Raw genomic sequence first — 22,941 nt, forward strand, 5'->3', positions numbered from 1 at the left:
AATGCACCTCTGCTGCGCCAGGGAGAGAGAGAGCAGCAAACACCAGAATCCCCTTCCCTGTCCTTCACGGAGAGCACAGCACATGGCAGTGGCATGGAGCAAGCAGCTGAACACTGCCTGATAGGTAAAAGCCTGCTCTGTTTGCTGTATCTGTGCAATAAACTCAGGAAGAGTTGGTGCCTTTGTCCTCTGCAGCTGATTTTGCCCCACAGTACAAAGACTCCTATTGCAACATTTCCTACAGCCCATCTCCTCCTCTAGCTCATCCTGTCCCAGAAGTTACCAAGTTCACGGCAGTAAAAGTTTTACTCTGACTTCTCAGAAACCTAATTTCAGAATATGACCACAGTCCTTCGTTTCTTTTCAGGATTTTTAGAGACAGCTGTTGAGTGAATCCCTGATCCAGACGAGTAATAGACACCTTCTCATTGCATCCCACAATAAGAGACCAAGGAAGGGAAAGAAGCAACATCTTGGGAGTTCTCTCTTTAAAATAGATCCCTGCACACCAGCCTTGCTGACCATTTTAATAAATCCAGTTTACTGGGATACTATATTAATTTCTTTTTTAATCTACATTATACAAATACACATTTGTAATTATTTGAACATGTCAATGAGAAGTCATCTGCCATCTGAAGGATGCTCACAAAAACATAGGGACACAAATAAGCATTTCTTTTAAACACACTGTTTATAAATTTGCAGCAGACATTTTCTATCATTTAGGAATATTTACTTAGCTGTGCATACCAGAACAAATTATCTTCTGTTAGCCAAAATTATTGTTCTTAAACCTATTATTTATCCCCTCTGCTCACATAATTTCTACCCATTCCCTGTTGGGTTAAATAATACAGCTCATTACATGAAGGCAGATGTATCTTCCAACTGCACGTGAAAGGAATTCTAAAGATTGCAAAACGTAATGCAAACTTACCAACTCTATTCCCTGTGGAAAAGGAGTGTCTTCCCAGTCCTTCTGGGGAAATCTTTGTATTATTTTCCCCAAACCTTCTGTTGGTCCTGCTGAAAGATAAAATTCCATTATTTAAAGGCAAACTGGTGGAATTGAAATCACCATACATTTGAGAATACTTTCAAAATATACCCAATATTAGTAAGTTTTTTGACACGAGAGGGAGAACATGATCCTCAAATGTCATATTGCTCCTCTTGCAAGTCACATAATAAATACAATCTTAACATTTTCCAGCAGTAACACAAGGAATCACTACATGAAATGAAGCCATGAGCTGCATCCAGCCTCTGCCTCTCATGCACATTTTCAAAATGACAGATTATTATTGATAATTTCGGTCTCTCTCTACAAACAGCAGTGAGTTAAAAACTAATATAAAAGATAATGTGATATTTTAAAAAGAAAGCAAAAGTTTAGCAAGAAGCAGTCTTCCAAAAGAAGCCTGTAGATTGAAATAAATCTACAGATTAAAGCTCCACATGATTTATCCAGGACACGCTAGTTCCTTGCCAGTATTTCTCACTGGTTTCCTTGGACAAGTCAGCAGTGGTTTTCCACACAGAAGGATGTGAAGAAAAGCTGGTCATTTCTGATAACTTTTCTGATGCAACTGTCTTCTTTTTTTACATGTTCCTTTTTTTGGAAGCAACAGTGCTATAGATGAATTTTGGAAACACCACAAATACACCACAACTGTAGCGCTGTGTCATCCTGAAGGGTACAGGAATGCACATACAAACAGGAGTTTTGTTCATCTCCTTCTGAAGTCCTACAGTAAATATTGAAAAAATCGTAACTTCTTTTTTTTTTTTTTCCCTAAATTTTAGCTCTGGGATTCACCACAGATGAGCTTGGCAAGATGAAAACAAAGTGAAAAGATTCCTAAATCATCGAATCATAGAATATGTTGTGTTGGAAGGGACCCACAAGGATCACCAAAGCCCAAACCCCTGCAAAGTACCATCCCCAAGAGTCACACCACGTGTCCCAGAGCATTGTCCAAACACTGCTTGAACTCCATCAGGCTTGGTGCTGTGACCACTGCCCTGGGGAGCTTGTTCCAGTGCCCAACCATCCTCTGGGGGAAGAACCTTTCCCTAATCTCCCATCTACACCTCCCCTGACTCAGCTTCAGGCCATTCCCTTTGGTCCTGTCACTGGGCACCAGAGAGAAGAGATCAGTGCCTGCCCCTCGTCCTCCCCTCACAAAGTTGTAACTGCAGTGACCTCCAGGTCCCTTTCCACAAGGCTGCTCTCCAGGGTGTCTCATTCTTCAGTCTGTCTGTACATGAATGGCAAAGCTGAAATTTGCAACCATTTAAAATATCTTTTAATAGCTGACCCATCATATCCAATTGAATCATCTTTTCTCTAAAGCTGTATCACAAAATTTTGAGATTAATCATTAAAATTGTTGAACATTTTCTTATCAAATTCTCAAAGCTACAATGTTATGAAGCAATCCAATTTATGTATTAGTAGTAGCAGTCCATATGTGTCACCTCCTCTGCAGACACCCAGGCAGCAGCAATGAATGCATTACTCTCCTGGCTTTACCGTAAGAAACCATTTTCAGTCTGACACAACTCAAGTCTGCTAGCATAAATAAGTGTTACAGTGAAAAAAAACAGGCTTCCTCTAAGCTCCCTGCTAATTGACAGTTTGAGTTTGCTGCTGTCTTAAAACCCACAGTACATCTTACAAGATGTTTAGGGAGAACCAATCCAATGGGTTAGCAAGAAGCATTTTCTCCAGTTTGTCCATATTTACACCTAATGTTCTGTGATTGTCTCTTGGAAATAATCTAGGAACAGATGGTCTCAGTACAATGGACATACAAACTACAGGGAGTAAACTCCCAATAGCAATCTTACACCCAAGGGAGCAGACACTGTGATTCCCACGGGCAGCCTGCTGAAGAACTGCAATCACACGGGGTTAGCTATGAGTTCTGAGATCAGCAAGTGAAAAGCCAGAGGAAGTATCATATTATAGAGAGCTGCAGAGAAGCTCAGAAAGCAGAGCGAGGATGTGCTAGAAACCGAGGAACAAATACAGACACGACTACAGCTGCAGTTTTTGTAAGGAAAAGGAGCTCTCTATCTTTTAGACTGTAATACCTGAACAGGGTCACCAGTCACTGATTCCACTGTTTAAGATCAAGTGTTCCTCTCATGTACTCTATCAAAGCATCTTCTACTGAATTATCATTCTTCTGCCCTACACCATGTCAGCTCAGCATCCTTCCAAAATTAGGAGGCATAAATGGAAAAGCTTCAACATTCCCTCCCTAAACTGCTCTGGGAAAAGCAGTCACACAGCTTCTCTCTAAAGGCAGGCAAAACCACTGCTGCATTCCTGCTTTCTTCTCCAGACATCCAGTCCCTGTTTCCTTCTTTCATGCAAAAAAAGAACAGAACAGCTACGTTTTCAACTCTGTATGTTAGGAATTGGCATGTATTTTGTTGACAGCATGCAATAAACAGCCTTCACCCTCCTCTGTTTTCCTCTTAGCCTTCACCTCTGGTATCCCCCCCAGAGAACTTATCTTTCCTTCCATTCCTTTATGCAGTCACCTACTTGATAGTCACTACTACTCTCTTCTTCACCCCAAGGGGGCTGTTCCTTCATTGACTCAGTGTCAGAACTTCTCCTCTTGCTGAGTTAAAGTCTCAAATTACCACGTTATCTGCTTATCCTAAGTCATATCTCTGTCAAATCTCTTCTTCCTCCAGTTGTTCTAGGGCTGGCAGGTGGCACAAAGAAGGGACAGCAAACAAATGCATCCAAGGCAGCAGTGAGCACAAACACCCTCCAGGCAGAGCACAGCCTGGGGTTGAGAGGCCAACAGCAAGAAAGGGCAGAAGGACCGAGCTGAACAGAGATATCCAGACTTCCTGGAAAAGGAAGTATCAAAGAATTACAGCAGCAAACAGTCCTTGATATGTGTAAGCTCCCTAAGTTTCTCTGTGGGAACACGGGTGACTTTTTTAAACTCTGAATCCAGTTCACAAAAGACTGAGACCTCTGACACTACCAACTACACTTTTAAATAATGATATCCAGGAAGGTAGCTCAAAACTTCTTCTACTTCATCATGTTCTGAAGCTATCAATCCTTCTAGTTCTCTTTTGACTTGACTTTACAAAGACTCTCCCTACATTACAGAATAGGAAGCTCTTAATTCAGAATTAAGAGATGTACACTTTTAAAAAACTTTTTCATATTCTCTCCTTTATGTCAAAAGGTTATCAGGTTTTTTAGGTTACTTTCCTTAGAAGGCCACTAATGTTGGCCACCAGTGTTAGAGTTTACTGCAGGTAATTCCATTTTGCTTTCAAGAGGGATTCTAAACCTCCATAGGAATTTACCTGAAGGAAATGATGTGGTTCTGAACATTTTCTGAAAGCCAGACTCAACTCCTTATGCTGCATGAACTTGCACTTCAGGTCACCTCTGGGATCAAAGAAAAATTACTCCACACAGCCCATGGAGCACCTCCCTCCAAGAGGTGCAGCAACACGTCCCTCCTTGTGTCCCCAGAACCAGCTTTTTTCCACTGTTGGGAAAACACTTGGAAACCAAAAATGCTTTCCATCTACCTCTAGTTCAGGCACAACTGATTTGGCATCCAAGTTCTCAAAAATTTTAGAAAAGGATCCTTTTCAGAACAGCTCACAGAAGCCTCACAAACATTCCAGGTATTAAACAGTCAGACTTAAGGCCCACAGCAGTGAAATTGAATCTTCTGGAAATCATCAGCTTAAATACAGAGAAAGATTAAAATTTTTTAAAAGTTTATGGAACAGTGTGCTAAGGATGTATCATAGAAATGCAACATTTTAAAGGGAAAAAAAGGGAAGTGAATAATTCTGTGTTCAAGATAGGAGCATTAGAAAAGTAAGTATTCACATCCATCAGATATGAGTAAAAAAATAAAAACAAAACACCAACAGAAAAAGCACTGTTAATCCTTCCACAGAAAAATCCTGTGATACAGATTTACAACTCTACTTATAATGCATAAAATCTAACTATTTCACATGATTTCTAAAGTTGAACACAATACAGATAGATGGGAAACACTCTTTCCATCCCACTAAAATTTGGTTTGGCTTGGGGGGGATTGATGGTTTTGGTTTTTTAAAATGAATCTGCAGTCCTTCAAAATTAGGGAAATTCTTCAGGATCTCAGAGTTTTCTGTGTTTGCAATCATGAGGTAGAATTTATTGTAATCTGATAAATTTGAAAAATAAACAAAATTATTCTTTTCAATTACAAAAGTTACTGAGCTGCAAAGTTGCCTTCTTTGTGAGAAGTTTAGACCCAGGAGCACTTGAAAGAATCTCCCGTGCAAGGGAAGACCCAGAAGCTGCACTTCCTTTAATAATAAACCCAATCCAGTACAGTATGCTCACGACATTTTCCCAATACTTTATACTGCAATTACTCTTGATTCTCTGTTGACATTTTTCAATCCAACCAGCAACATAACAGCAGAACTGCAGTAAGTCCCTAAATCCCATGGTTTGGGGTGAGGTGGTGTGGACACTATCTGCCTTCAGCTGACTCTTATAAATCATCCAACTTTCAGCAGAGCAGTTTTGTCTGAAGATAACAGATTATTCAAGAGGTGGCTGCAATTCAACACCCAAGTGAATTTGCATTTTTGACTGCTTTAGCACAACAGGAAGAAACAGAAAAATATGAGGTCATGGGATTTCAACAACAACTATCACTTGTTTCAATATATGCTACTGATAACTACTGACAACTTTGCAAAAATACTGAAGCCACAGAAGGAAAAAATTTTAAAATGTGATTCAGATTTTCCAATTAATAACTGCAGATTTTGACCACATCCCTTCACTGTATCTAGTCTTCTTTCAAGCCCCCTTTAATAATTCTTAACACTAAAAGGATATTCCCTCAGTATCCTAGTGAAATTCCTATTAACTAATGCTAATTAAACAAATGTGACACCACATTAAAAACATGCAGACGGTGAACACCAGTAGTAACCTCCTCAGCTAGTGCCTGATAGTATCTGCTTTACAGACCTACCAAGATTTCAGAGGTTTTAAGAACATTAGGAAGAACTTCCTCATGGAAGGGATGATTAGACACTGGAATGGGCTGCCCAGGGAGGTGGTGGAGTCCCTGTCCCTGGAGGTGTTCAAGGAACAACTGGATGTGGCACTCAGTGCCATGGTCTGGTTGACACAGAGGTGTTTGGTCAGAGGTTGGACTGGATGATCTCAAAGTTCTTTTCCAACCTAATTGATTCTGTGATTCTGTGAACTGTCACTCATTAACACTGACACCTTGTTTTTAAACTGGTAACACAGTTTATTCCAGTGTCAGTGGCTTCAGATAGCCACAGGCAGCGGGAAGGACCTTCATCATCAATAAAAGGAATTTTTGTCTTTTGGTATGCTTTTAATAACGTACAATCTGCCCAAAAACATGGTGGAGAGCTCATTGCTAGCACTGCTCACTGAATTCAAACCAATCAGACAGAAGCTTCTGGAGGTTTCTGAAGCCACTTAAATGCACTACAGACATCACTCAGACAACAAACTACTTAATACAGTATTTGTGTGTGTGAGCAGAGCATGGGCAATCACTGCACATTCACAGTGTGCTCAACGTGAAACAGGAATTGATCTCATTATTCATTATATATACAAAACATGCCTGGCAGTAACAAAAGAGATATTTCCAACAAAACTACTGCCATTATTATTGTTGTTGTTGTTATTAAACACTCACATTGTTATCTTAAAGTCATTTCTACAAAAGCAAAACTATTCCTGTACTTCGACTGAAGTATTTTGCAATTCGTTTCTTTCATTTTGTAGTAAAGTTTTGTCACATAGTGAAGTACAGAAGTTGTAAAGACATTGCAGCCATTTTCAAACAGTAATTTTACACCTACAGCAATTAATTGCATTTTCAGTATGCCAGGTTAAAATAATCATTATCACCCTCATCCAGCAGTTTTTCTACTTTTAAGATGTCTTAACTCTTTAATCCATTAAGAATCAAAGTTGACCACAAAATAAATTAAGCTTCAAATTTTTAGACATTACATTCTTGCTCCTGTACAGTACATACACATAGTGAATTGCCAAGACCAAACCCTGAATTTCAGCCTGTAAGAATTCTGATCAAGCAGTCTATACCTTAAGCTACTAAGGGAAAAGGAACTTTTCTCCCCAGCTTACTTCTTCTGATCTGCCCTCTTTCTCCTTCTCCTTTTCCCATCTTTTTCTTTAAAAAGTACAAACATGCAACACATTAAAATTCTGGCATAATTTGCTGGTTCCTGAACCCTAGTCCCCTAAACTCCCTTCTTACATAAATCTTTCCCCATGAAAGGTCACATGCCATCTCTTGCTCGCCCTTGAAATTCCAGAAGCGAGCTGTTAATGCAACTTACATTCCAAATTAATGAGGACTGTGATAAACTCTGTCTTTTCACTTACAAACCCCTGATAAAAATGCATTTGAGCACTCAGTATTGTTAACATGCAAAGCTCTGAATGGAAGCACTTTGGTGATCTGTTACAAAAGGTATAATTTTCAGGCCTGAAGAAGAATCACAGAACAGATCACAGAGAAAGAACATCAGTAGTTATGCCATGGAAAACAGTTTGAAACTACCACAGTAGATCCTTCATGTAAAGGTCATAAATAATTTCAAGTATTCAGAAGTACAACTTTACATGTTCAGAGTTAGGAACATACTGTCGGTGTGAAAGATGCACAGACAGGTGGCAGAGCACAGTTCCTCTCATCCTTTTCAAAACAGTACCTAGTGCTAAAGACATCACTAAAATCTGCTGTGAAGTAAAATCCTTTTCATATCAAGGTTCTTAACTTGAAAACAGCAGAAGTTTTAAACTATTCAGGATTCTGGTCACTTCTGGGTGTTTTGGAAATGCTTTTCATGGAAGGATGAAGACAACTCATGTTCCATCTTGGGAACAGAAATGTACCTGAGGCCTCCATGTGCCTTTAAAAACATCACTACAGAAATCTTGATGCCAGAAGACAGAAAATATGACAAAAGATATCCCCATTTTAACTCAGTCCCTATAAAGAAGTCAGAGCTGAAATGAAAGTGAATAAGAAGCCAAAGGAGAGCTAATATTAAACACCTAGAAAGAAAAATATTTCTTTGATAGGCCTAAAATACTTGAAATTCTGAAAAAAACCAGTCCAATCCCCACCTGCACATCACAGGCCATGTGCATCTTAAAGTCTGAAGTAGCCTGGACATGGAAGTTTACATAAAGAGCACTTAATTCTGATTTATTCAAGAGAATAAAGATTTTATTGCAGCCTAATAGCCACAAAAGGTTAAACAAAATGCTGGTACGTTTAGGAAGATGGAATGAAGACGGGCTTCCCACAATGACCACAGACACTATTTGTACAACTGGCACAACTCAGAGTCAGTTCATCTTAATCAGGTCAAAGAGATGCATGCAACAATCCCGGGAATTTGAACGACAGCCGTTCTGGAGGCATGCCATATTATCAAGGATGCAACAAATAATGGGATAAGGCGATCCTCAGGCTCTTTTCTTTGTAAACAGGAAAAATTTGTTGAACTTAGTGGGGGGAAAAAAAAGTAGCATTTCAATCTTCCCCTAAATGTACTGGCACTGCTAGTCAGGACTACCTGAAATACTTGGGATGGTCCAAAATCCTGAATGTCTCAATATTTGTTTGATTTTGGTACTTTTGTAATTTGCAGAGCACAGAGAAAGGGATCTTGTACACCCAAGGGTGTACAAGAAACAAGCTCAATCAATACCACCCAAATCTTAGATTGGCACTTTTTTTGCAGGATCATCCTCCCCACTATTGCAATAGATATTCTCCTAGTCAGGTTAACATCTTCCTTGCTCCTGGTCATCAGAAATCAGTCCTATGCTTTATTCCTAAATAAAGGAGGGAAAATAGTCTAGCTTGTATTTTAATTACATTAAAGTAGGAGGGAGAGATGGGAATATGGCAAAACATGCTGTATCTCATTCCACTACATCAATTGGTGTTTCTGCTGAAAGGAGGCTAGCCACTGGTACGCAGTTAGGAAACCTCTAAAACAGATTTTCTAGGGAAAATCACATTTAGGGATGAACTTCATCCACTGAAGTCGCATCAGTGCCAAGTGAAATGAAAACAGATAAATACCATAAAAAGCAGAAGAGGAAGGAAATGGAGAAAAGGGAAGCAGAATGAGGAGGAAGAAGAGGGAATAAATGGGGATGTTACAATCATCACCACACGTTAGAGGCCTATTTAGCTGCTTCAGCAGTGTGCCTCTAATGCTGCTCAGTGTGATACAGCACAAGAGCACTGGCTGAGGGTGCACACAGTGATTTGGTCAGCCAAGACTCCACCAGCATCTAACCCTTCTGAAGAAATGTGCCAAATGCCACAAACTCAGTATTATCCTTGGAAAACTGTCAGTCATGCAAAGTGCTGCCTCATGCTGAAAGCCACATTTGAGAGCAAAACCTTAGTGACCAGTGGCAATGAACTCACTGACACTTCTCAAAGTTCTGTAAAAAGTTACTTGGTTCTGCTGCTGCTGCATCCCTCATCTTTAAGAGCTCACGTGGTAACTTCTGCTACAGCACAAACTGTCCTTTAAAAAGCTTATCTGGCCTACACCTATGAAGGTGCCAGTTGCTCCTAAAGAATCCCCTTCATACCATCATCCTCCACCTTTCCCCAGGATTCCAATTCCCACAATATTTTATCTGGACAAGTTACTGATACAATTAATGCAGCTTGGCTGTAACAGCTGCACCTCAGGACTCTTCCTTTCAAACAGAAGTTTAGGACGTAACACGTTCCTGGACAAACACTGTATTTTTGCTGGGTGGACAGGAATATGGTTTTGCAAAAGCCTTAAAAAAAATAACAGACAAGAAAACAACAATGAATGTTAAGTCATTTTCAAGTAACTCCGTACCCAATGGTTGGCATAATATTCAAGAAATTGGAAAAAAGCTTGGGCAGCTGGCAGGGAGAAAGTTTCCTGCTCACTGACAATTCTCCTTCTTGTTTGCAAACAAATCACTTTTGCCAGCCCCTGCATAGGAAGGGAAGATCAGACTTCAAAATAAACACTCTATGTTAAACAAACAGTCTTTTGAGCACAACGAACTGAAAAAGACTTCCCAGATGTCTTGAAGAAAATATTTGTTATTTATTTTCAAGGAAGGTATAAAAATCAGGATGCCAAAACCATACTCAGCTTTGTACTCTGAATCAATGTCTTAAATGTTTAAAAAAAAAAGAAAATTTAGGCAGCTTCTCAGCTCTAACAAATTATGTTTACTGCCCAGCTTAAAAATAACCCTGTTCTATTTACTAAATATTATTACTATTTCCAATAAGTTACCTTCCTTCTACAACTATCCTTTGGAATTATCTCTAACTGATATACCAAATGAATAAAAAAAGCTCCACGTTGAAATTTCCTGAACATAACTGGAAGATTCTAATTTTACCAAAACAATTTTACATTTTCAATATTGTTATTTTAACATACTAATCAGCACCCATTTCAGCATACAAAATTTGAATACATTAAAAAAACAGCCCATGTAAATACTTCTCTCATACCTTTTTTTACTTTTTGTATGGTTGTTTTTTAAACCAAACACAGATGGCAAGGTTAGAATCAGATTTCAGACATTTACACTCCAGAGATGTAAGTAGCTGTAAATGTAAACTGATTTTGTGGAGTATAAAGAAAAGCTACTCATACTCTAAAATTCAGCAATGAAACAACTTCAGGAAAAGGCTTTCTACATTTACTCTTAAAGAAGTCTGATCACGTGCTAAAACTTATTTTTCTAAATCACTTTATAGGACTACAATAGGTAAGGGAGACTACCTACAACAGTTCTTCTGTATCAGTATTTATTTATAGGATTCATCAACATAAAGATTCAGGTCTAAATGCAGTACTTAAAACATACCCTAAACATGTTGAAACACTTGGTTCACTTTTTATTTTAAGTACAGTCCTGTTTTATCCTCTGCTATGGCTTGGGGTTTTTTTCCTATTATGTAACTTTCTTCCAAGGAGTAGAGTATACAGAGATAATCTGGGGCCATGGGGTGAGAATCCCACATTTATCATTTTACTGACTGTACACTATTTGCTCAGATACACAAAATAACTTCTGGAAGTGTCTCATCATGTTTGGTAACAGCCAGAAAAAGTCATCATTAGATCTACAAACAGCACAATACAGGTAACAATACTAAACAAAATTCAGGCCCATTCAACTGTACATGGAAATATGCTACTGTGCTCTGTTGAAAATGTTGACAATATGGTTTAGGGGTTTTTTGAAATCCTTCTCACTCACACTTGTGTGAACACTGATAAACAAGGTCATAAAGCTAATATAAAGAGAGATTCCTTCTTATGACATCTGGGGGAAAATGAGAGTCATATGACAAAGTGGAAAATGAAATGATGCTCAAAGTAATTTCATTTGAAGTGCCATTTACAGTACCACAATAAATTATTCATTTTGAAAACCTATATATCTCATCAGGAAATTAAAATTTTAGAAAGCCCTTTCAGGGCCTACAGAATATAGAAAAGTTGCAGACTAAATCCTCTACAAAAAGTCTGAAGAAGCTTCCTAATATTGCAGTTCTATTTTCATCTTTAAAAATGCTCCATAACAACTTAAAGTAAGGAGAAAAAAAACCAAGTCAAAAAACCAATCAATAAAAACTACAAAAAAAGCCATGAAAATCTGGATGAGGTGAGGAAGAACAAATAGCACTGCGAACAACAAGCTACTGAAGCCTGAATTCCTAAAGGCCTTGATCCCTCCCAGAATCTCAGTCCATGGCTCTGATAAATTTTTCTTGCTTCTGTAACACCTGCTCCATAGCAATCTGGTGTGCAACACCACTGTTATTGCACTGTAAGCTTTGAACACTTGTACAGTTCTACTACTGGGTCCACCTTCTTCCCAAAAACTTGTCAGAACTCAGTACTCTCAGCATCTGCTGACCCTGAGCTCTTCAGCTCTAACAGGATATCTTCACCCTCCCCCAGCTGGTTTCCTAAGGAAACGAGGCTTCTGCAGTGCACACTGTGTCAGTCCACCAGCTTCTCTCCACTCCCTTCAGCTCTCAGCTATACACACACTTACAATAAAGCAGGAATACAAACCATGAAATATCTCGCTGAGTTACTATTCAATCCACCATCACACTTATTTTTCCATTGCTTATTTTAAGATTCAAGTATGGAAATATTATTTTACAGAGACAGTGTCCCAAATTCAACAAGTTCTTCCAAAACTGATGCATAAGCTAACAGAAAAATATTAGATCTGGTCTGTTTGGGAGAGTAAGAGTAGTAGTAGCTGGGTATACAAGGTGGAATAAGCATACACAAAGTCTGGGGTTGGGTCCTGTGTTGTAAAAGATGTGTAAACTCTTGGACAAAGACATTTTTCTAAGGCAAACAATGAGATTTCCCCTGAAGCTCACATTTGTATCCAATGGTCTGAACAAGTGGTTTTCTTTAAGGGAGGGAGTCACAGAGTTCAAATACAGTCAGAAAGTAAAGAGCTCTGAAATGAAATGTCTCATAAAAAGTATTTGGAAAGAACATTCTAAAAGGAAAGACAAAGGTTTCACATCTATTATATCTCGAAATAAAAAGTGGAAACAATGACAAGCAAGTGGGTTCTCTAACCTATGTAAAGTTACACACTTTCCCTGTTAACAATCACTACGAGCACAAATATTTTTTGCTCGAAAAATTACAACGGTTTGTATAACATCATTTAGACCCTGTCAGAAGGACTTCAAGTATACTTGAAGACTGCAAGAGGAGTCTTATCCCTACCACATTCTGCCAATGAAAAAAGATAAAATTAGATTACCAGTGTGAATTATCACCTGAAAATTCTGCTGATGAGAACAAATGTCACTGTACAAGACCAAATGTGTCTTCTCAAGCGTTGACTTGTTTCAAAGGCACCAGAGAGTCGGATATATCTAATTAACAGGGAATGCAATGTTGCAAAAGAGAAAGCAAAGCACTTCCCAGAGCTGGCTGATAACTGCATTTCAACGTAGGGCTCACCAACATACAGACCCACGATAAGTGAGCAGAGAGGACAGTTCTGAGAGACAAAAAGATGATTCTGGAAAGATTTTTCCATCTCATGAGGAAAAGCAAGCACAGCACCAGAAGACAGTTCTTGCTATACTAAGTTCACATATTTGAAGTAGAAGATGTAGAATCTATTTTTGAAGACTAATCTTTGCTACAAAGCAGACATCTTTTTTCCCCATTTAAGACTGAATACATACAATTCCAAGCCCAAACACAGACTGGGCAGAGAATGGATTGGGAGCACCCCTGAGGAGAAAGGCCTTGGGAGAGCTGATTGATGGGAAGCTCAACATGACCCAGCAATGTGCACTTGCAGCCCAGAGAGCCAAACATGTCCTGGGCTGCGTTAAAAGGAGAGTGGACAGAAGCCACAGGAGGTGAATCTGCTCCTCTCTTCTGCTCTCTTGAGATCCCAGCTGGAATACAACATCCAGCTCTGGGATCCTCAGCATAAGGACATGGACTGGTTGGAGGGAGTGCAGAGGCCACAGAGGTGCTCAGAGGGCTGGAGCACCTCTCCTAGGGAGACACAGATTTGGGGTTGTTCAGCCTGGAGAAGAGAAGGCTCCAGGGAGACCTTCCAGTACCTTCAGGGTGATGCCATGAAAATTTTTTGCCTTTTCTTTTATACCCCTGTTATACCTTTTTACAACTTCTGCATTCTTTGTGCTTTTTGCCTACATTCTTGGACTTGTTTGTCAAGCTAAGAGACGAAACATTTTAGAAGCTTTGTAGTTAGGGATCAGTGTGCCCCAGACCCCAAGGTCCTCTCCAGAACACATTCTGCAAACTAAGATAGAACCATCCAGGGGAAGGTTCCTTGGGGAGGGGGGCTCACTTGAGCCTCTCATTGGGGAAACTTTGATAGATATGCTAATTAGTAAAACCTATAATGTTATACCAGATCTTTTGGGGCAGATTCGGCAGGGTGCATCTCGATGCATATGACCTGGACGTGGTGCACCTAAGGATCCTCAAAATAAATACCAAGGTAAAATCCCTTTTCCCCTTCTGACTGTGTTTGACTCTTGATTTTAAGACCAGGAAAAGGCATCAAGGGGCTACAACAGAGTTGGAGAGGGACTTTTTACAAGTGCATGTAGGGAATGACAGGACATGGGGGAATTACCTTAAACTGAAAGAGAGCAGGTTTAGATTAGATATTAGGAATAAATTCTTTCCTGTGAGGATGGTGAAATAGGTTACCCAGAGAAGCTGTGGATGCCCCATCCCTGGAACTGTTCAAGGCCAGGTTGGAGAAACCTGGTCTAGTGGAAGGTGTCCCTACCCATGGTGGGGGCACTGGAACTAGATGACCTTTAAGGTCTCTTCCAACTCAAACCGTTCTAGGATTCTATGATTCTTAAGGAGAGTCAAGGGGAAGGAATGCAAGAATGCACTGTTTTAAATATAGAAAGTAAAGGAAGTCAAAATGTATGGTTCAGATTTAATAAGCAGTGCTTAGGTACTCATAAGTAGGAAGGAAGTATAAGGCAACATCCCTCAGCTTTCATTTTCCCCAAATTAGCTTGACCTTACAAACTTTAATAGGTGGGATCCTTTTAGCTAAAATGCACCAGCACATGCTGGTACACAGATCCAATAGTGGCTAAAGCTTTTTTTTTTTTTTTTTTTTTTTGTTAGAAGAACAGAATTGTATCAGCTTCAGGTCTGAAATGTTCTACTTCTGGCAACTATACAAAAGAGTGGCATTTGGATCATCTACTACAGTTCCTAAAAAACAAAGCTTTATTTCAAATTTCGTAATAACATCTGCAGTGTTGACTGAGGTGCTTCATTAGATATCAAATACCTATCCCACACCAACTGCAGATGCAGCCCTGAACCTCAGGGCAGAAAACTGGTTATGATCCAGCAGTGGCCACATCATGATGTGTAGGAAAAAGTGTCCATGAGGCTCTTCTGTCATAGGTGACTCACAGAGACAACAGAAGCTTATAGCTTATCACTCCCACTTTTCCCTTTTTTGCCTGCTAAATACATCATTATCTTGGACCATCATATTTAAAGAGAGACTTTTATTGTCAAGTTTTTGACTAAGTTCTCCTCAGCCTAACAACTGCTTCCAAATGACAGTTTCCTTGCACCAGATGTCAGAACACAAAATTAATGTTTCAACTTATAAAATACTTTCCATCATAGTATCACAACACTTCTAGCCAAAGTCAGATGACCTGTGAAAACAGGGACATCCCCATTTAATACTCAGTGAAAGATTAATTACCGAGCACCAGAAGCGACGCGCTACAGCTACGTATGTCCAACTGCAATATCTCCAACTAGGGTGTAAGTCCCTGTGTCCCCACGCAGATAAACTCTTCCAAAAGCCATTTTTATTAATTAGTACTATTGCCACAGAAAACAATTCTTGCCATAACCTGCTCTCAACTGCAGCCTAGTAACAGAGATTCTTTAATAAATAATTCTCTTTAGTTTTGCAGCATTCTTATGTAGGCCACATCTAGAACATGGAGAAGAATTCAGTGCTATGACAGGCACTACACGGTGATTCTCCAAGAGCATTTTTGGTTATGCAACAGTTTTGAAGAAAATATCAGCCAGGAACACTCTTACACGCCTCTGAATTCCTACCAGGATGTAAATTAAATGACCTAACATGAATTCTAACTCACAGAAAGCCTCACAATTCAGTTACTTGACACAGAATAAGACAAATTACTGGGATTGAAACAGACTTCTACACTCCACCCATAATTTCAGGAAACAACACAGGTGGAGAAACTCTCCAGGAAGTTTACTTACCAAGAACCAGAGCCTAAGCAGTGCTCATGCAGTGCTGAATACCTTGTCACCTGAGTCTGGAGAACATTCTAACACACTGTAAGAAATGCATTCAAACAGTCTTGAAAAATAAGATACATAAATACACGTGAAAGACCACAAGGCTAAGCAAGGCCTTGAATTTTCTCTACTCTTTCACAAACAGTAAGAATAGCAGAAGGTCTAAATATCAAAATTTTCTCACCTATATAAAAAGAAATGGATTATCAGTGACATACACGGTCTTTCCTTGGGCTGGAAAGATTTGCAACAGTGGAACCAGAAGAACATAAATATGGCCAGACACCCTGATGTAATTGGGAAAGTATCCAAGAATGTTTGGCTGCAAACTCATTTAGAAGCAGAAGAGCCTCCAGTTGCTGTAGGAAGAAAAACAGATTGATACCCCACTTTCTACATTTTAATTAGAATCTGCTGCTCATGGTTTAGGAACAAGACATCTCCAATTTACATATGAGAGTTTGAAGCTTCACTTGGGTGAATTGCTGGCAAGTGAATTTCCATCTACCTATCCCAAAATCCAATTTGCTTATTAAAAGAGAAATGACTGCATTATGTTACCTGTCAATCTGGTATTAGGCACTGAGGTCGCCCACCCATTTCCAAGAGTGCAGGGCCACACAGAGTTGATGCAAAATGTTTCTTCCAACCAAGACCACAGACCTTGCACAACATCACTGAAAATGAGCTTCCCAACTGTCACGAAACACATCTGATGTCACTTTTTTGGAGGATTCAGGGAAGCTCAAGTGCTGAACAGTATTATAACAACAAATCTGAAAGATGTTGACCCACTCACCAAAGGAGTGCTTGCCAGAAGGACTCAGAACGATTCCAGATACTTCAAGTCATCTGAGGTAACATTTGGTGCAATGAGTCACGTAAGACAAATAGGTCATCTATTTCAGAAGGAGGACATACTGATTTACCATAGTGGTTAGCTGAGTATGCAATCACAGAACCAAACTTACAGACTGGTATCAGTTTTATAGGAAACAGACATCTCCTCACTCAGGAATCAAGAATACATCCAGTTACTCCACAACTTGCACTGGTACAGTGTTTAAGCTTTTGCACAACAACTAACTCCACAGACCAGTATCATCTAAGTCTCTTTTAACAACTCCTGAAGAAATGCCCTGAAGACAACTTGGAAGAAGAAGTAATTCTGTCTGGTTTCAGTGGGCAGGAAGTCAAAGAGGAACAGCTTGATCACTTCAACAAAGCAGTGTGAAATAATCTGACAACCCAACCGCACTGAGGCAAAGGAACAAATGCCTTTGCTGAAATCAGCCTCGTGCTGCAAATGCTTCTGAATCTGGAAGGTTTAGCTAAGAAAGATTAAAGCAAGTGTTCACTTCCTTAAAAAACAGGTATTCCCCACTTACTCTGTGAGCAGCGAAGTAACAAAATTTGGAGACCTTCAGGGACAGAATGTTCTGGGTACAGTTGCAATGAAGTGAATTTCCTTCAAAGCAGCCTGAATGGTGCTGTCTTTTAGATGTATGACTGAAGCACTGTTGATAAGAAACCAAACTTTGAGCTGTCACTCAGCAGTGCTTGCACAGCATCAAGGCCTTCTTTGCTTCTCACAGTTTTTCCTCACTTCTGCCCTTTTGATTCTCTCCCCAGTATCACTGTAGAGGAGTGAGCCAACACCTGGGTGGGGGCTTAGCCACTGCCCAGGGTCAACCCAGCACAGAAGATTCAGAAGGTTTATCAGATTTCCTTTACAGGCAACGACATCCAGGCTGCAGGCAGGTAATAAAACATGACCACAGAGCGTGGTTCCACTTCCACACTGAGGGACTCCTCCTCAGTAGGATCCTTTGTTTATTTAAGCAAGCTTAATCACCACAGTACACCTTTCCCAAGAATAAAGTAATGGTTCTGACACTGACCACTGGAAAGGTTCTGAGATACTAATTCCATGAAGGTGAGGAATTCTCATTGCAAAAGTAAAGATAAACCTGCTTAAAGCAAATTTTTACTATTTTTCTGTGTGAAAGTGTATTGTACAAATGTACGCTGGCCAAATGCCTGGTCTGTAGCCACAGAAAAGGAACACAGGTTCTTGTAGAGGCAAATCCAGAACTCACAGGGAATGAGGACAACTGCTACTGTCACAATTCTGGCTTCTTAGTTCCATTTCCCTGCCACAAGCAGCCATGCCCTCCAAGACATGAGAACACAGCACTTCAAGCGTACATTACCATTGTCTTCCTGAATTTTACTGAATAACACAATGCTGAATAAGTTGTCAAACTTATCATGTAGACAGGCAACATCCTCAAAATGGACTTGTTAGGATAGCTCCACCCAAGGAGCTGGCTGACAAAAACTTACCTACCACTAAAGACAGTGCTGAAGGCTCTGACCTTAGGTCATGTCAACTTGTGACATCCATAGGCCCTTCAATGACCTTTCAAGAAGAAAATCATCCAAGGTAAAGATCTTGCTCACTTTTGTTTTGATGAAAGATGAATGGTGGAGTATCTTGACATTTCCATCTCTGTGGGAATAGGGATACAACACATGTGGAGTACAAGATGGAGTCAGTTCTCAAGTTGCAAAAGAAGAATTTGGGAAGCCAGAACATCTTGGAAAAAGAATAAATATGGAACAACTTTCTGCCACTCTGAAAAGAAAACAACTCACAGCTATGGAACACTCCATCTCCCCAAGGAAGAGCCATGCCAGATGCATTCCAGCTAATGAGTCCATGTGTTTCCTCATTCTCCACACAAGGAGCATGAATGTTCCATCTACAGAGCCTGCACCAGGAAAATATTCCCCTTTCTCAAGCTTACAAGTGTAAGCGGTGTGCTCAAATTCATGTGAGCCACATTCAAATACAGAACTACAAATTCTGTAGAACTTAAAATAAAAAATGCATTATAAAAGAAATATTATTATTAAAGGTCTAAGGAAACCCTCGTTCTGTTTATACACTAACCCTACACCCTAAAAATTTTATCAATTGTACCCAAAAGGATTTTTACTCCTCTGGAACAAAGAACAAAAAATTACAACCAGCGACAACTGTTCTGTACTGGTGTTCTCTGTTATCTTTTGTTCTTATTTTTGAACCCTACAAGAATTTCAATACTGAAACAGAACCAGATGTATCAGACTAAGTCCTTTCATTCTGGCACAGTCCAGCAATACCTGCTTTACAGGAGTAAACATGACTAAACTTTAAATATTCAATCTAGGAGAGCTGCCTATCTATCAGTGACAAGCTGCAGTCACTAGAGAGAACACTTTAAAAAAATTTTTTTTAAAAAGAAAACTGAGGGAAAAAAAGCTAGTCTAGGAAAGAAATCAAAGCCAACACTCCACACTTACCTCCCTAAATGAAAATTGCAACTGTTTCAAAGGAAAAATCACTGGATAGGAGTTCAACTGTGGAAAAACTTACCGGAATATTCTTGCAGAAATAGGAATCACCTGTATATAAACAGCATTGATTTAAGCTAGAATCATCTTTAAGCTGTTAGTCCAAACACACTGAAAAAACCCACAAGAGTGCTATAAATGATTAATGACTAAGAAAAGCAAGGATTGCTTCACTTTTGTATCTAACCCATATGCACATATTGCAAAATGGTGAAGAACTATGGCACACCAGATTTGTTACTATTAAAACTATGCTATCTACAAACAAAAAAAATAGCATTCATGTCTGCAGACAAACTACCATGTCCAATCCCACTACTGCCTATGGCTCTAGCATACCTTCTGTCTCATCTGTAGGTGATTCATGAGTGTCTACATGCACAAGTCAACAATAATTGCAATTAACTGGATTCAGCATATACAATCATAACACTCCACAGAAATGTTAAGGAAGCATTCAGAATCATTACGCAGAACCACAGACATTAATTAGAGTATATTCAACTGCTTTTATTCAGATGTCTGTCACAAAACTGAAACTCCACTATAAATCCTCAATTGGAAGTGGCACTTCTGTTTCTAAAACACTAAAATCAAAATCAGAGCAAACTAGTATGACATTGTTTCACAGATTCTTCCTGCCTGAGAAGGTTATCACTGAGGGCCTCCTGGGGCTACAGGCACCACTGTTTTTAACATGCAACCTCCAAACTCAAGTACTGTGCTATTATCGAGCCCTGCCACTACATGCAAAAGGATATTGAAGTGCAAAAGCCCTACAAACTTTGAAGTCCTGGTGGATTTGCATGTGTCCTACAATCTGAGCATCAAGTTGCCAAATTACTTCCAACTACTCTTAAATGTATCCTTCCAGATCAACACAACTACTAAGAGGCAAGAATTCCTGTGCATGCTGCAAGTGCCATATCAAACTATTCCAAGACACTCTTCCTCACACATTATAACCTTAATTCAGTGTGGATTTTTTTCAGTTTCAGGGTAGTCCTAAACCTAAGAAATGCTGTCACAGAATGACACAATGGGTCAGGCTGGAGGGGACCACAGCCAATCATCTGGTCCAGCCGCCCTGCTTGAGCAGGGTCATCCCAGAGCACACGGCACACAGGACTGTGTCCAGATGGTTCTGGAATGTCTCCAGTAAGGGAGACTCCAAAACCTCTCTGGGCAACCTGTTCCAGTGCTCAGTCACTGCTCAGTGAAGAAGTTCTTCCTCATGTTCACGTGGAACTTCCCGTGCATCAGTGTCTGCCCGTTGCCTCTTGTCCTATTGCTGGGCACCACCAAGCAGAGCCTGGAGCCATCCTCTGGCACACCCCTTCAGACACTGACAGACATTGCTGAGGTGCCTTTTCAGTCGTCTCATCTCCAGGCTGAACAGACCCAGCTCCCTCAGCCTTTGCTCGTAAGAGAGATCCTTCAGTCCCTTAATAAGCTTTGTCACCCTCCCCTGGACCTGCTCCAGAAGTTCTGCATCTCTCTTGCCCTGAGGAGCACAGACACAGCACTCCAAGCAACAGGCACTGTCAAACTGTACAGCAGAGCACGGTGAGTTAAACATGACGTTACCAAGCTTTACTTTTAAAACATCGAAACTCTTTTCTTCTAGAACGAGTTTTTACCCAAATTAGACTCAGGAAATTAGAGTCAATCAGTATGCACTAGACACACAACTAATGACTCAATGCCTACTGTAAAATATACAGATTTCCTAAATCCTTTGGAGAAGTCCTCATCACCTGCGGCACAGGGGAAAACAAACTTGTCTCCGCTGTGGGAAGAACATGATCCTGTGATCTCAGTCAAGCACTTGCCAACAGCTACTGATAACATCACAAATGCACCTACAATGTTCCCCAGAGGAGAGATAACAACTTACAAGGTATTTTTATTTTCAGGATTGTCAGACCAATTTCCACATGAGACACATGCCTTCTGAATTAGCAAAGTGTGCTGCAGCCTCTTGTACCAGAACTTGAAAGCCAAAAGTACGCTGGATAAATAAAACATTTTGTAATATAGCTGCTGAGGACAAATGCATAAAAAGGACCAAACAGATACTCACCATCTCAGAGTTGTATATTGAGAAAGGTTTTGCTACGCAGTTAGATTCTAGTAATACCTTCACACAAGGAGATTTCTATAACAGCAATTTCCACCAGTTAAACTTTATTTATCAAACTGGCAGCCCATGCTTCCTGAAGTAAACACTACTCTTCCCACAGAGCTCTGCACTTTAAGTACTCTTTGTCCTGCACAATGTCATCCAAGTCCCAGTTGTTTTCAGTCCATATTTATATAACACTCAATTAAATGAGTTTTCAAACACTCTCTCCAAACTGTGTTTCTATTTGTTCTCCAGAACAGGAGCCCTTAAAATACTGTCAAACCATTTAATGGCATACATACAAAATCCCACATGGCTCTTACTCCATGACATACTTTTAATCCCTTCCTTAGTGCTCCCACCAACTATCCTCAGAGCAGTTAATTCATAGAGAAGGAACTACCATAGAAGTTTCCATACCTTATTACTTATTTTTACACCGAATTTTCATTTTCAAACCTTTCATTAAATAAAATTTTTCTCATTTTAACCAGATACGGAAATATTTTATGAAATGAGAGATTATGGCTTTTTCAAAAGGATCCTATTCTAGCCTGCATCTGGTCAAACATTGCCTAGATCACCCCAACTACAAACTTACACAGTCAGTATCTTTTTTATTCTTGTACCACTAATACATTTAAGGTAGTTTCCTTACTACCTGTCACCCAGGAATATGAAAAACTGTATTACAAGTTTGTGAACATACAAGATTAGCCTACTTGAAATGTGAGAAACTACACCACCATCACAACTACCATGAGAATTTCAAATAGTTTTTATTCACCCTCACAATAATCCAAGTAATGTTTGAGGTCTTTCTTCCCAGCCCATAATTAACACTGAAGAGGAGGCTGGGGAGCCTGTATTAAGCTATAAATATCTCCATTTTACAGAAGAGCATCAGGGTGCATGGAACTCTCTACCCTATCAGTTTCCAAAGCTGAAAGCCCATTTTGTCCTGACTCCATCCTGAAAAGTTACTGACTTTTCCTAGCACAGAAGCCAGAAAGCACAGCAGGAGAGGGCAGCAGAGGCTGCTGCTGTGTTCCCCGACATCGTCTAGCAAGAGCAAACTCAAATGTCACACCTACTAAGAAACAGCTCTACATCTCAAGGGCTGCATCCTGTACATGCTGACAAGTGCATGGAGAAACAAAAGGAGAGGTATGAAAATGGAAAAAAAGGTACACATCCTGACTGCACATTGTTTAGCTCACAGGTTTTCAGGGAAAAAATGCCTATTGAGACACAAACTCACACACTGTCACACAGTAAACCAAAACTGAATGCCTGTTAATATAATGCATACCTGCTTTTTGTTCACCCATAAACTCTATATTGTGTTGAATCTTTTCTGTTATTTTGACTTTTAATGTTTTTCCTCTTCTGAAAAGGAAAGCCACCAAACAATCACACAAAATCTA

General features: G+C 39.8%; 1 protein-coding gene across 6 annotated transcripts in view; it reads right to left on the reverse strand.

Moving 5' to 3' along the window:
* SBF2 (SET binding factor 2) overlaps positions 1–22,941 on the reverse strand; it is a 234,333-nt gene that overhangs the window by 187,030 nt on the left and 24,362 nt on the right. For 4 of the 6 annotated variants that reach the window (XM_039552225.1, XM_039552230.1, XM_039552229.1 and 1 more), the window contains exon 2: positions 941–1,029. In XM_039552225.1, coding sequence (XP_039408159.1) covers positions 941–1,029 — 89 coding nt within the window. The remainder of the gene's footprint in view (positions 1–940; positions 1,030–22,941) is intronic. The other 2 variants (XM_039552228.1, XM_039552226.1) reach the window with 1 other exon arrangement.

Source organism: Corvus cornix, chromosome 5 (genome assembly GCF_000738735.6).
Source record: "Corvus cornix cornix isolate S_Up_H32 chromosome 5, ASM73873v5, whole genome shotgun sequence".
Lineage (NCBI taxonomy): Eukaryota > Metazoa > Chordata > Aves > Passeriformes > Corvidae > Corvus > Corvus cornix.